Source organism: Alligator mississippiensis, chromosome 2 (genome assembly GCF_030867095.1).
Source record: "Alligator mississippiensis isolate rAllMis1 chromosome 2, rAllMis1, whole genome shotgun sequence".
NCBI classification, from domain to species: domain Eukaryota; kingdom Metazoa; phylum Chordata; order Crocodylia; family Alligatoridae; genus Alligator; species Alligator mississippiensis.
Genome location: NC_081825.1, coordinates 260391047 through 260406595, shown reverse-complemented (window position 1 = coordinate 260406595; position 15549 = coordinate 260391047). Strand labels below are relative to the sequence as shown.

Sequence of the window (15549 nt, the reverse complement as noted above, 5' to 3'; positions counted from 1 at the left end):
CCAACAGACCTTGGGCCAGAGGAAGAATAAAAAAGGTTTTATTTTAAAAAGGGGGAAAACACTTTATAAGCTTACAGTGACCTTTCAGGTTGGATTCAGAGAAGCAGTCAAACCAATACTATAAGAGAATCAGGATACAATCTCAGCCTCAGCATCACTCCAATTGCATAAGAGAAGTCCCAGAAGAAAATAAATAAGTCAGGCAACAGCTGTGATAGTTCTGATGGCTTGTTCTTTTAGCGTGTGATGCTTTACTCTCCCTTCTGTGCTGTTACCATTCGAATACCTGGAAGGGCTGTTGCATGAGAGGTGGACTCTGACAGTGGAACCTGCTGTGTAATGAAGGTCTGGCTGGAAGCAGTGTTCTCTGGGCTGCAACAGTAAAGCATAGCAGATGAGTCAACAATGACACAGTCTTATACACCTCTAGGGGCTTGTGGATCAATGCCTCTGATAAGGTGTACATTTATTCTGAATCACTTCTGTTCCCATTCTTACTCCGGATAGTTGATTTGACTCCTGTGTTAGCCCATTACATTAAGGCTCTTAACAAATCCCATCCTTTCATTTACAAAATCAAAAATCTGTCTCTTCCCATGGTGAAAACAGCTTTATTATCAAGGCTCTATTTTGCCTAGAGAAGCAATTTCTTTCCTGCATCTCCAAGTTATTCGCTTAAATGGTTTGGTCTGTCTGGGTGTGTCTACATGTTCATTAATGTGCTGTAATTACAGTGCATTAAATTTAGTAGATTTAATGACTGGTACTAACTTAATGCGCATTAGATGAACATTTTTGAGGGGTTTATTTGTTTTTTGTGACGCTACTGCGCATTAGCACTCAGCATAGGGTTTGCCCACCACACTAATGCGCAACAGAATTAGTCTGTGCATTAAGCGTCTTGTGTAAATTCGCTTTCTGTTTCCTACTTTTTTCTGTTTTCTTTCGGTCCCCACAATTGAACCTCACACCCCTCCTTGTTTCAAGAAGCTGCTGCCTTTCCTTGCAAAGTGAAAGAGGTGTGGCCTAAAGGAAATAAGTCACTGCTTTTCTGAATTGTATTTGGCTGTGTGGTATCCGTCAATATGAAATTATAAGTTGCAGGGAACTGTGGTGTACAACACCTTGCATACTCAAAGTGCTCTGTGCTAATAAACACGACACCCTTTTTTTCAAGTGCCAATGATAAATTGGTACCTACTTGCCTTGGAAAATAATACAACCAGGTGTATGGTTGTTTCATGCCTGAATCTATGAAAACTAGACTCCAAATGCAACAGAAATTGGTCCTTTTTTTGCACTTCCAGCAGTAATAGCTGAACTGAGAAAGTGAGAGGAAGGAGAGTTTTGTATATGTATCTAGAGTATCAGACATGTGGGTTTTATACATTTAAATAAAACAAGGCTCCTGCCCTGAGGTGCTTTGACTAGAGTGTCCTTTTAACCAACTAGAAAACTGAACTCCACCGTGTCACAACATACCGGATGACATAGATAGCAACGACATCTAAACTCTATAGCCACAAGTCCAATACAGGAAGGAAGCAAAATTAATTTCTTTGACTTTCAGCAATGTCTACATGCAGACTCACCAACATAAACCTTCACTCTAATCAAGCGTTTTTCTATCAAGCTGAGAGAGAGAGCTTGTTGTTATATTGTGGTTTGCATCTCTGGGGGGGTGCTCAGACAAAGAAGTACCTAGATAGAGTGATTAAAAAATGTAGCATTTTACCCAGCCTTGTTTCTTTTTCCAGCAGTAGTAATAACAGCAGCTGGAGCCAAAGGGACCAAAACTTGTTTGCCTTTTCTGTAAAGAAGAAACAAAAACATGAGACATCTTAGTTAAGCATGGCCTGTGCTAAGAAGCTTCTATTCCACAGTCATCTCTCTAACACAAATAGCAACGAGTGTCCTGATCTGCTGCCAAGGCATTTGTGCTACTCCAGTGTCCTGTGTACTTCACTAAATTCAATCTAAACTATCATAATGTGTTTTGCTGATGAGGCTTTCCCACTTAGTAAAAAGTGAATGAGAGCTCAGGTAGAAAAGAGTTACATGCAGAGTTCAGGGTCAAAGTGCAGCAGCTTCTGTTTTGCTGCCCAGTTCGAATCACAGGCATTCAGGGATAGCTTTTCCAACTCCTATTTATAGACGCTGGATTATCTCCACTGCTTAGCAGCTGTGAACACTTGCGTTACAGTCACTGAAGTTAGAAACTGACTAAACAATTAGCTCACTAAATTCATTCTTCTCCTGCTCCCTGGAAAAGATAATTGCTTTTCTCACATATATATAATTCTAAACTGATTTTAGTCTAAAACAATAAGAAATAAGCCTAAAATGAGAGCTTCTGGTTTTCTAATTAGCAGATCTGTGAATAAAGCATGAGAAATTGCATAGAATACAGTGTCTCCCCAAATGAGATAAACATGAAATATATGATATCTGAAACAATATGTAGATCAAGTCACTATCTACATTAAATATGCACACAATTAATCTTCATTGATATAATAATGTGGCTAAGTAGTTCAACAAATGAGCTCCAAGAATGAGAACTTTACTCCTATGCCAGCCCTAACATCCTCATGTTGTACATACAATACAATTGTGTGCACACATGCACAGTTGTGTGAAAGTTATGTGAAGTTAAATTTAACAGTTTGCATATGCATTTTCCTCAGGTTTTTGTACTGTACAAATCCAGAACATACTTCATTTTGTCGATGGGACACTTTTGTAATTATCTGTACAATTTATTTAAATTGCTTGCTAAAACAAACAGCCCTAGTTTCTAGTTAACCACTGTAAATAAAATTAATTCCATTATATTAGTCTAAATTGATTCTTTAACCTCTTGACTAGTGTAGCTATTTTTTTTTCTCTTCAGAGACACTAAAGCTGGCATACAAATAGATCAACCTAGTCAGACCAAAATTAGGAAGGCCCCTTTTCCAAATTGAACAAAAATATCTCTGCCACAAACTGCATGATAACTATATAGGCTAGATTCAGAATTTTCTTGGATTCCCCCACTCTAGAGCTATCAGTATCCCATTCTGGATTCCATAACAGATCTCTACAGTCAGCTCTTAAAGAAATAGAGCATTACCGTTGATTCAAGGCATTAATTTTTGCAAACAGTGCCCTCAGAACACATTCCTTCTGTTCCCAGGTCAGCTCACTGATATCGACCTTCTCTAAGTGGGTATCTGTCCTGCAAAATGCAAGAGAAGATAAATGTTATTAGGAGAAAAAAAACCAAAGGAAAGCCCTTAGTAATACCCATGACATATCCTGCAATTTCTGCACACATAAAAAAGGGATTTTCAATCCTCATTGTGAAATCCCTGCATTTTTTTAAATGTTCCTCAGCTGCTCAATGATATGTAGGCACAGCGCAGAATCTTGGACTGGTAGGAGATGGACTGCTTAATCAATCTTCCCAACTTCCAATGTCCTTCACTCTCTAAATTGGTAGGGTGGGACAATGGTTCAGGAACACAGCAACAGTTGCCACCTTAGATCAGACCTTGTCTGGTATCCTTTCTCTGATAGTGGCCAGTATAGGATGCTTTAGAAAATGCGCAAAAAATAGTAGGCAGCTATGAAATGCCAGCCTCTGGAGGACATTTACTCTGAAGTCCTCATAAATTAGGACTTAAATGCTGAAGCCCAAGAGTTTGCATCGTGTGTGTGTGTGTGTGTGTGTGTTTTCACTCACCACTGTAACTGTAGATGTTTTCATTATCCACATATAATTCTAAGGCTTTGTTAATCCTATTCAATTATTCACTTTAATTATACTTTGTAGCAGTGAGTTTCATATTGTACGTTCTGTGTAAGAAAGCCTTTTTTTAATCAGTGTTAAGCATGTCACCTTTCCCCTTGGTCTAATATTATAGCAAGGTAAAATGAGCACATAATTTACTTGCTATTATTATTCATCATACTGTTTACCTCTCTCAAATCTCCCCTTGTTTATCTTTGCTTTAAAACAAACAACCTCAGTCTTTTCCCTCATTTGTGTGTGAAAGTCTCTCCAAATCTCTAATCACTTGTATCTTTTTTAATTCCCACTATTTCTGCTGTATTTTTGTGAGCTTGGGTGCCCAAAACTAAACACAGCATTCCAGAAGACAGCACACCACTGATTATATTATAGAATATTGTGTTACTTCCCCTCTCATTCTTTATACATTTTAACATTTTGTTTACTTTTTCTGCCCACTGCTACACATCAAATAGAGTTTTTAATCAGGAATGAGATATAGAGCCTTTGACTGTCAATTAATCTGCAGCATGCTTGACCCAAATTTTCAGACAAAGCACTTAAATTTGCCTGCAACATAATGGAAATTTTCATAATCCTATAGCACTTTTAAACAAGTTGTTTAGTTAAACAGATTTAAAAATGCAAAAAAAAAATCAGAATAACTTGGGCATTATAGTTTTTGACATTACATTAAATTTATTTCATAAGATTTGCCACATTTTCTGTTTTTGATAGATTTAAATTTTTTGTCTAGACAATGTAGAACTGCATTGTAGAAATCAAGGAAGCTGGAGGTTTTGTCAGGGGAAGGATGAAATTGGAACTTTTGACATGAGAGGCATGAGAGACTGGACATTAGTTGGAAGTTTCTGTTACCATTATCAGCAGGAAAATAAATAATGCTGGTATTTTAACTGTCTTCTTCAGGTTAATGTACCCTTGGAATGAATAAGTCAATCCCTCCCAGAGCTATTCTTCCAGACTAACTTCAGACTCAGGAAGACATTACTACATTGGTTTTACTCTGGACACATTTGCAAAAATGTCTGCATAAGCAAGAAGGCTAGATATGCATTATTTGTAGAAGGAAGTCTTATGTTCTAAAGTTCTATTACACAGCGAAGAGCAAATTCCACATCAAATTCTGCAGCCACAGAGTTGTGAAATATACAGAGCCCTATGTCTAGCTTATCATTTTGAATTTGATCCAGGATAGTAATAGAAAAAAAGTGATAGCTTGATTGAAATGACTTGGTCTTTTTCTAGGTGACAGGTTTCCAAATCAAAAGTGGCATTAATTTATTAACCATCAGCAAAATTACCAAGGACTATGGTAAATGAGTCATAGAGACAAAACTTCTCTTTGGTTTGCAAATAGCTAAGAAAAGGTCTGGGACACTCTAGTAGCATCATGTAGGAGAAGTTTGTACTTCACTGTCCATACCATACTTATTCTGTGGCTTGATACTGCTTTAACTATATAATATATAGAACTTTACATTGATCCAGGCATGTAATTCCATGTCACCTTATCTGATATGGCTAGCGGATTAGTATTCCAATATGTCTGGAAACATACTGGGCTATATACAACCACACTAAGGCAAATAATGCCTACGAAGGAAATTAAGAATGCCTGCCACATCACATAAAGCTGCTTGTTCTACTGGCTGGAAACAGAATCCCCACCTCAATTCAGTCAGCAAATGCAGGAGCAAGTATTGTAGTGTCTTTTCTCTTCCCTCTAAGTTCAAGGAAGTTACAGAGCCAGGCATCTTCCGTATCCAGTCTTAACCAGGTAGCATGAATTACAGGGAAAACTAAGAATTTAGTTATAACCAAGGAAGGAACTTGTAACCCAGAAAAGCAATAGAGCAAGAAGATGTACATATCAAATACTGAGAAGGAAGCATGGAAAATTTGGAAACTGTTTTATATAAGTACTTGTCAATAGATCATACCTCTCACAAGAGAGACTCATAATCTTCTCCCTTTTATTGTAGTTTTTGCTGGCTATTGCTGGCCTGCCAGGGTCTGGCAATGGATCCCACTTTAAGACTAGCTAAGGAGACTCCTACCTTTTTGCATACTGCTCCCTCCATTAGATGGAGAAAAGAATCCGTTGCAGATCCAGGTACTTACTACTAAGTGTTCACTCTTCAAAAATATGTGGGTAACCCTGCCCTATGAAGCCAGATGACTTTAGTATCTGGGGCTATTAATGTAATATTGTCCTGAATCTCTCCTTTCTTTTGTGTTTTTCAGAGATGCAGCAGTCCTGACACTTCCAAACCTGTCCTATGGAATCTGCAGTATCCTTGCTGAACATCTTCCCTCCTTACAACTATAGCAGCCTCCTAAAATATTCCTAATCTGGGTAAGATTATTGCATATACATTTTTTAGGCTCAGACCTATAGAAGGGTTGGAAGGGACCTTGAAGGTCTTCTAATCCAACCTCCTGCATAGATGCAGGATTTGTTAGGTTCAATTCCTGTGAATGAGGGGAATGGGCACAATGGTTTCTATTGTTTCAGTCCATGTACCATTTTTCTGCCTCCCATGGATCGCTGAACATGTAATTTGTGCTGTTGAGGTGGCTCTTAAATGTTCTGATGTTAGGGTACTCTTCTTTCCCTGCAAATGCTGCCATCATTTTCCTCTGATAGGCAGCCTGGGCCAACTGCCTGCAGCGCTTCCTGCTGGTTATGATCTCATGCTTCACCTGTTCCAGAGCTTCTAGGAAGAACCTTTCCACCTCAGTCCTTTCAGCCAAGATGTTCTTGGCCAGTTTTTTCACTCGGTTCATCTCCCGATCCTTCATCTCCAGCAGTTGCTGCAGCTTGTTAACCTCTACCATACCTGCCTGGTTCTGCACTAAGGCCTGATGCTGTGTTTTCTGAATTTCTGTTTCAAACTCTCTGGTCATATGCTGTAGGGCTATCTCCAGCTTCTCTACCTTGTGCTGCAAATCCTGGATCTGGGCTTTCTGCTGAGTTATTTGCAGGATCTTTTCCTGAACCAAACTGTCATTGGTTTCCTAAAGAACAAGAGAAAATTATTTGGATTTTTATCTTAGTCACCCCAAACTCTTAGATTTCTTCTGACAATGGCAGCACATGATTTACATCAGCGTAGTAGATATTCTGGTGCCATCACACACTGGAAAGCAAGTAGTAATCTGGGCCCTGGACTCTGCCTACGAGAGATGCAAGTGGAAAACTGTCTTAATTGAACACTTGCCATTGCATACTTACAGCACATGGAACTGCCCAGAGACAGCGCCATAGGAAACCTTTTCTCTTTCCCCTTCACAATTGGAAGAACAGAATAAGAACCTGTTATTTCTTCATACAACTTCCAACTCCCTTAAATTGTGGAAGTGTCTGATGGGGAAGATGCTAGTCCCAGTGAACTAGAATCTCTATCCAGGCTTGGATTTCAAGGGCTTCTTTCTGGGGGAGCCTGAAATAAAATTAGAAACCAGACCAGGAACCTTCTCCTGCAAGAGAAGAGCTTTGTCCTCCTCCAGCTGCTTCTTGATTTTTTGTAGCTCTTCTGACTCCTTCAGGTGGTAAGCAAGAGCCTCATGAAGACGAACATTCTCCTTGAACACAGCTCTCCCAGTGCTGTTCAACTGCCTGAACAAAGGAAACAAAGAATTTTCCTCACATTCATTGTGTTCTTCACGTATTAACAGCAACACTTCAATGTCCTAATTCAAGATTAAAATTAGTTCATGAACTCTTTTTAGGCCGTGTCAAGTGATATAGCTTTTCTTCCAGCACTGGGAGTGAACAAGACAAGGGTGGGGGGATCATGAGCATATCACTGAGACAACATTGCCAAGTCATATACTTACATAGGTATGTCAGGGTGGTGATGGTGACTGTTTTAAAGTCCAAAAGGCCCTTTACCATTTCGTACCCCCCCAACTGCCCCCCAGGCCCTGTTCAGTACTGTGATGTGGGCAGCATGGCAGTTATTTCTAAGGAAGAAGGGCAGTTATTTCTAAGAAAAAGTGTTGCAGTGGCTCTGTGACTTCTCATTGTAACTGGGGAACAAAGAAAGCAAGTGGCTCTTACATAATTGCCTCATGGTGGGCTCTCTCTGCCAGAATTACTATCTTCTTCTCAGCATCTCTTTCTAGTCTTTGCTGAAAGGGAGAAATACAGACTTAAACCCTTGTCACTGCTACAATCACACACACAGCAGTTTTCTGAAATTGGGATTAAATGGCCTCTGGCACAAGCCTATGTCCAGGGAGCAGTGAGTGGTGACTAATCTGAAGCCCTGAATCCCCCTAGCTCCATGTGGGAGTAGGGAAAGAGTGGTGATGATATGATCTCTCAGGGATGCTGACGCTTTATTTCTTTCTCTGGAAAACTGTTGCCAGTTCCTAAATTATCTCATCATATTTTGACAGATGTGAAGGATCATAAAACTCTCATCAAAGGACAGCCAAAGCTACAAAAGTCTGAGCCAGGAGGCAAATTCATATTGCTTTAATCAAAGGAAATATACCTTTTCCTCAAGAAACTTCTTTTCTAGCCTTCCAACTATCTCCTGATGTTCCCTGTTTGAGATCTGCATACTTTCTTTTATCTAGGATTTAAAAGAAAAAACGTTTAACAATGGTGTACTCTTTCAGCCTTCTACATAAAAATGTAAATGAAATTTACTAAAAAACACTTCCCTTTCTTTCTTTCATTGTCCACACTGTTGTCAGATCCTTGCATAATTTCTGTTACTTACCACAGAACGTCTTTTGAGTTATGCTGTATTTTTATTTCTTTTCCATAATTTACCTGCTCTTATATTTTCACAACACTGGCAAGCTTCTTTAACATATTTTCCATTATCTGTTAATAAATATGCAGAACACAGCACAGAACTCTTTCTAGTTTTGGTTAAACTCTTCCCACTCAATTGATCATTTATATCCAAAGCCCAGAAACCAGTACATATGAATGTATTTCATATCTTACTTTAAAAAATGCTTTTCTTATTTGTACTGTGGTACTTCAGTTATAGATCAGGGCCTCTGAGTGCTATACAAATATATCTCAAAAGGCAGTCCCTGCCCTGAAGACTGTACAAACTAAGTGACTTACTTGATGATACTACCTCTGTATTCCACTTATGGCAGCACTGGTTACTGTAAAATCTATTACTTAACATTTACAAACCTATGTTATTTATAGCCCAAACACTGGGCTCCCTGCACATATCCCTGAGGAGAACACGTACAGCAGGCCCTGGAGTCCTTGCCTTGTACAGATATATCTGAATCAACTAATAGCAATTCAAACTCACCTTTGTGGAATGCTTTGAGATCTATGCAACCCCCCTCCCTGCAACTATGGGTCTGATGTACATTGTACAATATATTATAATTATTACGCTTGGATTTGACTCTCTGATTTGAACACTTGCTTTATTTGTCCGAGGCTAACTCGATGTTTCATAGCAATTGTCCACTTTTGTACTGGTAGCAGGGGATGCTGAAGAAGCCACCCAGCTGAAGCTGAAAATAAATATCTGTTTTAATCAGCCAAGTCCAAGAAACTTAATATTTTTTCTAGTTCAAGGGTACTTAGGAGTTTTTATAGCCCACCCAACAAAAAGAACTCTAGCTCTGGAACTTGTACCTTGCTGACCTACCTGTTTTCTCAGCTTACGGTAAAGTCTAACACAGTGATGTTCAACCTCTGACCTGCAGAGCATGTAATCTGAACTGTGGGACACCTCACAAGCCCAGAAATTTGCTGGCAGGAGAACAGTATCAGCATTAATTGCTCCCAGAGCCATGGCAATTAATGCTGCCACCCCTCCCCTTTTGCCAAATCTCTAGGCCTGTGTGGAGCCCTGTAAGCCATATGATATGGCCCCAAGTTATGTACCTGATTATGACAATTCACACTTAGGGTGCAGCCAGGGTTGATTGGTATACAGGGTTGATTTGCTGCATAGGGTCACAATGCGGACAGATTTGGTACCCAGGATGACGCTGGCTTGTCAGACTGCACACATAGACTGATGCTGCATACTGACCGCCCACTGGATCAGGCCTGTGGATCAAACCCACAAGGAGAATCTGACCTCTAGACGAGCCCTACACCCTTCATCCAGCTCAAGGGGCTAAAGACATTGAGCACCATGGTTGAACATATAATCTATTTGCATTTTATGTTCTGTTCCTGTCAGCCAGTCCCACCCTGTGAAAGCAGCAAAATCACTTCTTACATAAAGCATTACAATCAAAGTCCTTAGGACTATATGTTTAGGACTTGCACATGTTATAGTGATGAATGATCAATCTTTATTGAGCTTTTGTTTGTATGGGATGTCACTAAACCATCTAAAGTTAATACTTATGGCAAACTTACATCTTCTAATTCTTTCTCCATATGTGCTTTCTTCTTGCGAAATTCCCTTATAACTTTCAGTTCTCCTTGAATTAAACTGATCTCTCTGGCCTTTTTGTGGAATCTTTCTTCCAGTTCTTTTAACTGATTGGAGTAATATTCTGTCTGCAGATAAAAGGTTCTCAGTAAAAGAAGAACAAGACAAAGCTAGGGCAACCCATCAGCAAGAAACATACAGCCAATGAAAATGAAGGGCTAGCACCAACCTGATGTGCAAAATTTAAAACTACAGGGAATTATCATGAGAAGGAAAATAAAAAAAACAAGTTGAACAGTATCAACAAAATAGAGAGCTTAGAAAATAGTGTTAGGTTTAAAGCTGTCTTTTAATAACAGGCCAGTTTGCAGCCTGTTCTTTGCTGCTTCTGATTTGAGGGTCCTTCAGGAGCTCTCTTCATGCAATTTTTAAAAATTTAAGATGTGGATTATCAGACTTCTGTAGTCAGGGTTTGTGGGTAGATGCAGTCTGGTAAACAATAACTTCTCATTGTAATGGACTGAAAATCTACTCAGTGATGGACTTGGGCTATCAACAAGGGACAAGGGAAAACCAGAACAAAAATCAACTAATTTTTATTTTGCTGCAAATGAGGAAGGTTTCTGCTTTGTCTCTACCCACATCCTTCTCTTCCTGAGTACTATTGCTAATATCTATTACAAAGATGCTACCAGTTAGGAAGCCCTGGTATAACCCCTGTACTTCTTTTTTGAACACCTTTTCATGAAAGGTGTTTTACCCCAAATCCTTTAACATATCTTCATCTAACTTGTTTATCATCCTCAGATCAAAACCAGTGCTCAGCCTGTTGTGAGAGCTAATGTGCTTAGGGGAAAATGTTCACGCACCAGCTTCTCACTCTCTTCTTGGGCTTGCTGCTTCAAATCAGTTAGCTGCTGCTTCAGTTTATCAATCTGTAGAAGATAAAAATCAAGGAATCATCATTACAAATAAAACTCTCCCCATTTGCTTTTGCCTCCTAAAACCACTTTATAGGATTGCACAAAGGAAAAGGTAACAAAATAAAAAAAGCTCTTTTATGTATAGTGTTAGAGGCTAGGTTAAACAGACACTCTTCAGTTGGATTAAATGTACAAAACAATCAAGGACTTCAGACCAAAACCAAGACACATAACAAAGGTACCTAGGAAGCTTCTCACAAATTAAATGGGTGGAAGGATTTATTATATGTTGTTTTGGGTAGGGGTATGTGTCTATGAGAGACAAACAAAAAAAAAAATACAGAAGTAGATGAAAAAAGGAAGCAGAAAACTAGACACAGGCACGTGACCCAAAATGAACCCCTGAGACAGAGCTTGGAGATGTTAGCAAGGAAACTGTCTCCTATTATTTGATTCCTCCTGTGTTCAAGGAAACATCGGCAGACAAGGTTCCTTGGGTGAATTTGATATCTTTTATTAGACCATCCAGGAAGAGCACACACCAACTGCTGAAACTTCCTTAGCCTGACGAAGGGTTTTTGAACTCGAAAGCTTGCTTAATAACTATTCTCCAACTATTCGGGTTGGTCTAATAAAAGATATCAAATTCACCCAAGGAACCTTGTCTGTCTATGTCCTTAGACCAACACGGCTACAACCTACACCCCTGCAACAAGGAAACATCAGCTTTTGTACATTTTTTGGAAATAAACAGCAACTGTCATTACATTCTCCTAACTGGAAAAATTTGCAGGAACCCACATTTTTGGCTGGCTACTTGGATCAAAAGAAGGAACAGTAAGATTAAAGTGAAAGAGCTCTGGATGAAGCAAATGACAGCAGTAAGGGAAACAGTGTGGAACCTGTGTATTGACCCTATACTGATTCTCTGTTGAGGGAATTTACTTTAGGACACTGCAGGGCACTAGGCGGTACAAGGGGGAGCAGAGACTCTAAAAATCAGCGATTTGGACGATACGGTGAAAAGCAACCTGTTCAAATTTGCTGATGATACCAAAATTTGGGGTGAGGTGGGCACGCTAGTAGGGAGGGAAAGACTGCAGCAAGACCTGGACAGGTTGCAAGGGTGGGCTAACAAAAACAGGATGCATTTCAATACGGACAAGTGCAGGGTGCTGCACTTGGGCAGTAGTAACCAGCAGCACACTTATAAGATGGGAAACTCCCTTCTTGAGACCATGGAGGCAGAAAGGGATCTTGGAGTCATCACTGACTCCAAGATGAACATGGGCCGAAAATGCGAGGTCACGGTCGGCAGGGCTAACGATCGTGCATCCGCAGGTGCATCTCAAGTAGGGCCAAGGAGGTGATCCTCCCCCTCTACGCGACACTGGTCAGGCCACAGCTGGAGTACTGTGTCCAGTTCTGGGCACCCCACTTCAAGAGGGATGTGGACAACATTGAGAGGGTCCAGAGCAGGGCCACCCGCATGATCCGGGGACAGCAGGGCAGACCCTACAATGAGAGGCTACGGGACCTGAACCTGTTCAGCCTTCACAAGAGAAGGCTGAGGGGGGACCTTGTGACCGTCTATAAACTCACTAGGGGGGACCAGAAGGGTTTGAGGGAGACCTTGTTTCCCCTAGCGCCCCCCGGGATAACAAGGAATAATGGCCACAAGTTGTTGGAGAGTAGGTTTAGATTAGACATCCGTAAGAACTACTTCACAGTTACGGCGGCTAGGATCTGGAACCGACTTCCAAGGGAAGTGGTGCTGGCTCTTACCCTGGGGGTCTTTAAGAAGCGGCTCGATGCCTACCTGGCTGGGGTCATTTGAGCCCAGTTTTCCTCCTGCCCAGGCAGGGGGTCAGACTTGAAGATTTACAAGGTCCCTTCTGACCCTACTTCTATGAAAATCTGTCCTCCAGACTTTTGAATTGGGTTTGGAGTTGCTGATCTTAGATCCAGATAATAACTGTTACTGTAACAACCACATAGCATTTCATTAAAAGAACAGAAAAAACCTTCTGCTGTAACTGATATCAGTGGATCCCTGTGCAGTGCTACACAGTGATATACCACTTCTCTTAACAGCAAATTCGTGTACCTACGTTTGACTCCATGTATTTGAAATATGGCCTGCAGGTGGCAGAAGGGACTTGGTATTCCAGGTTTGTAAAAGGAGGCAATCTCATTAAGGAGGTGTAGCTGTGTCAGCCTGAAGACAACTCTGGAGTCCTCTGCATTTCTTTAGGAAACTTCTTCATATTTAAAGGGCTTCCCTTGACTACTTAGCACTGTTTGCAATGGTTTCTGTGGCCATGCAGTCACTTTTGAGAACTGCTTTATTGCAATGGGCCACAATGGAAACGATCCAAAGAAAGCTACAGAAGGTATCTATAACAGGTGTCTTGTTTCAAATATGCTCAGCTCTCCACATCTGTCAGTGGCACTGGCTGAAAGCAGAGCAGGGTTGGTAAAGCGCTGCACCTTACCACCAGCTGACATAGCTCCTTAGAGCAAGTGCAGACTGCCTGAGGTGCACCTTGACCTTGAACTATCTAGGTTACCTTTGACTTATTCCACTGGGTGATACAAAAAACTCTGTTGTGGGAAGAATTGTGCGTGTGCCATGAGAGATGGGACCTCTGGCCAACTCACACTTGCAAAGGGCTGCAGTGGAGTCAGCAGCTCCTTCTGACCCTGCTGTATGTTCACCCCGTGAGCCTGGGGACTGCTGCACGACAGAACGATCAGCCTTAGCAGGGCAGGGAGTTGATGCAGCACGTTGTCCAGGGCTGCCCAGAGCCCTGCACGCACCTGCTTGTCTTTCTCCACGTCCTGCTTCTTGAGGAAGCTTATCACCTCCACCGTGTCCTTCTCCACCCGGCGCTGCTGCCAGGCCAGGTCCTCGGTGTTTTTGGCCAACAGGCGGGCGGCCTCGCGGTACTCGGCCCGGGAGATCTCCGTCACTTCCAGCCGGGCCTCCCATAGCGCTGCGCTGGCCTTGGCCCGATCGGCCTCCGACTCCCTGTCCGCCTTCACCTCCCCCGGGGTCCCCTTCTTCGCTCTGTGAGGATAAGCAGAGGCAGGAAGGTGCGGGGCAGGCCGCCTCCCTCGTCCCACACCCCCACCACTCGGCTTCCCTGCCGCCACCCACCTGGCCCTGTTGCCCTGGTTATCTGCGCCCCCGCGTTCCCCTGGTTAGTGCCCCGCCCCCTCCCTTCTGTTGCCTTGGTTACTTGCGCCCGTTGCCCCGGTTACCTGCCCCCCATTTCCCTGGTTACCTGCCCCGCTTCTCACCCTTCCCTTTCGGCATCCTGTCGCCCCACAGCCAACGGCGAGCCCCAGCGCAGGGCCGTCTCCCCGGCACCCGGGGGACAGCGCCGAGCCGCGACGCGTTGCTATGGCGACGAAGCGTTGCGGGCCGGCAACGTCACTGACCTGCGACCATAGCGTCACCCGTCGCGCTGACGTGACGCGCGCACCGGCGAGATGGGGAGTCCCGAGCGCGGCGCGGAGCCGGTGAGTGGCCGAGCGCGGGCGCGTCCTTCCCGGGCCGCGTCTGGGCTTTGGGCAGTGCCGCTGCGCCCCGCCCCGCCCCGCCCGGCTCCACGCGCGGTCTGCAACCGCCTTCGAGAGCCCTGGCGGCCCCCGGCCCGGGGCTCCTCCTGCTCCTCCTCGCGGCCGCCACCGGCTTGTCGCTCCCGGGCGGTGCGGGGCCGGCGGCAGCTGCAGGAAGGGCGAGGGCACGGAGGTCCGAGCGGGGAAACGTGCGAGCAGCCGGGCGGCGCCGCCGGACTGACTTGTTCACAGGGGCCGGAGCTTGTCGGGGCTGCGCCTGACAGAGCAGCCTGCGGCTGCAGCTCGGGCCTCCCGGGACCGGTTAGTCCGTGCCCCGTGCAGGGGAGGGGGCCACAATAGCCCCCAGCGCCACTCCAGGGCCACCCCCACCCCTGCCCGGGCTCTGCTCTGCTTTCTGCTGCTTGCCCTTGCACACCGTGGTACAGGCTGGGGACAGCTGGCTAAGCAGCAGCTCTTCAGAAAAGGACGTTGGAGGTTACAGTGGACAAAAAGCTGAATATGAGCCAGCAGGGTGCCTTTGTTGCCAAGAAAGCTAACGGCATACTGGGCCACATTGATAGGAGTGTTGTCAGGGGATCAAGGGAAGTGATTATTCCCCTTCATTCAGCACTGGTGAGGCCACATCTGGAGTACTGTGTCCAGTTTTGGCCCCACCACTACAGAAAGGATGTGGACAAACTGAAGACAGTCCAGCGGAGGGCAACAAAAATGGTGAGGGGGCTGGGGGACATGACTTCTGAGGAGAGGCTGAGGGAACTGGGCTTATTTAGTTTAGAGAAGAGGAGAGTGAGGGGGGAACTTAATAGTGGCTTTCAACTACCTGAAAGGGGTTCCAAAGAGGAGGGAGCTGGACTTGTTC

The 15549-nt window shown here is 43.4% G+C and overlaps 1 protein-coding gene across 1 annotated transcript; it reads right to left on the bottom strand.

Annotated features, from left to right (window-relative positions):
- Positions 1-22: 22 nt before the first annotated feature.
- BBOF1 (basal body orientation factor 1) lies at positions 23-14627 on the bottom strand. Its single transcript, XM_006268345.4, has 11 exons — positions 14393-14627; positions 13926-14175; positions 11052-11117; positions 10167-10310; positions 8302-8382; positions 7863-7933; positions 7274-7418; positions 6324-6817; positions 3116-3220; positions 1736-1810; positions 23-372 (listed from the first exon to the last, which is right to left on the bottom strand). The coding sequence occupies exons 1-11, from the start codon at positions 14422-14424 to the stop codon at positions 252-254; spliced, it is 1584 nt and encodes a 527-aa protein (XP_006268407.1). The 5' UTR covers positions 14425-14627; the 3' UTR covers positions 23-251.
- Positions 14628-15549: the final 922 nt, after the last annotated feature.

Coding starts and splice junctions, on each gene's coding strand:
- BBOF1 (XM_006268345.4), bottom strand. CDS start 14,424: ATGCCGAAAGGGAAGGGTGAGAAGCGGGGCAG. Junction 11,118..13,925: donor ACGTGGAGAAAGACAAGCAG/GTGCGTGCAGGG, acceptor TATCTTCTACAG/ATTGATAAACTGAAGCAGCA. Junction 1,811..3,115: donor ATTAATGCCTTGAATCAACG/GTAATGCTCTAT, acceptor TCTTCTTTACAG/AAAAGGCAAACAAGTTTTGG.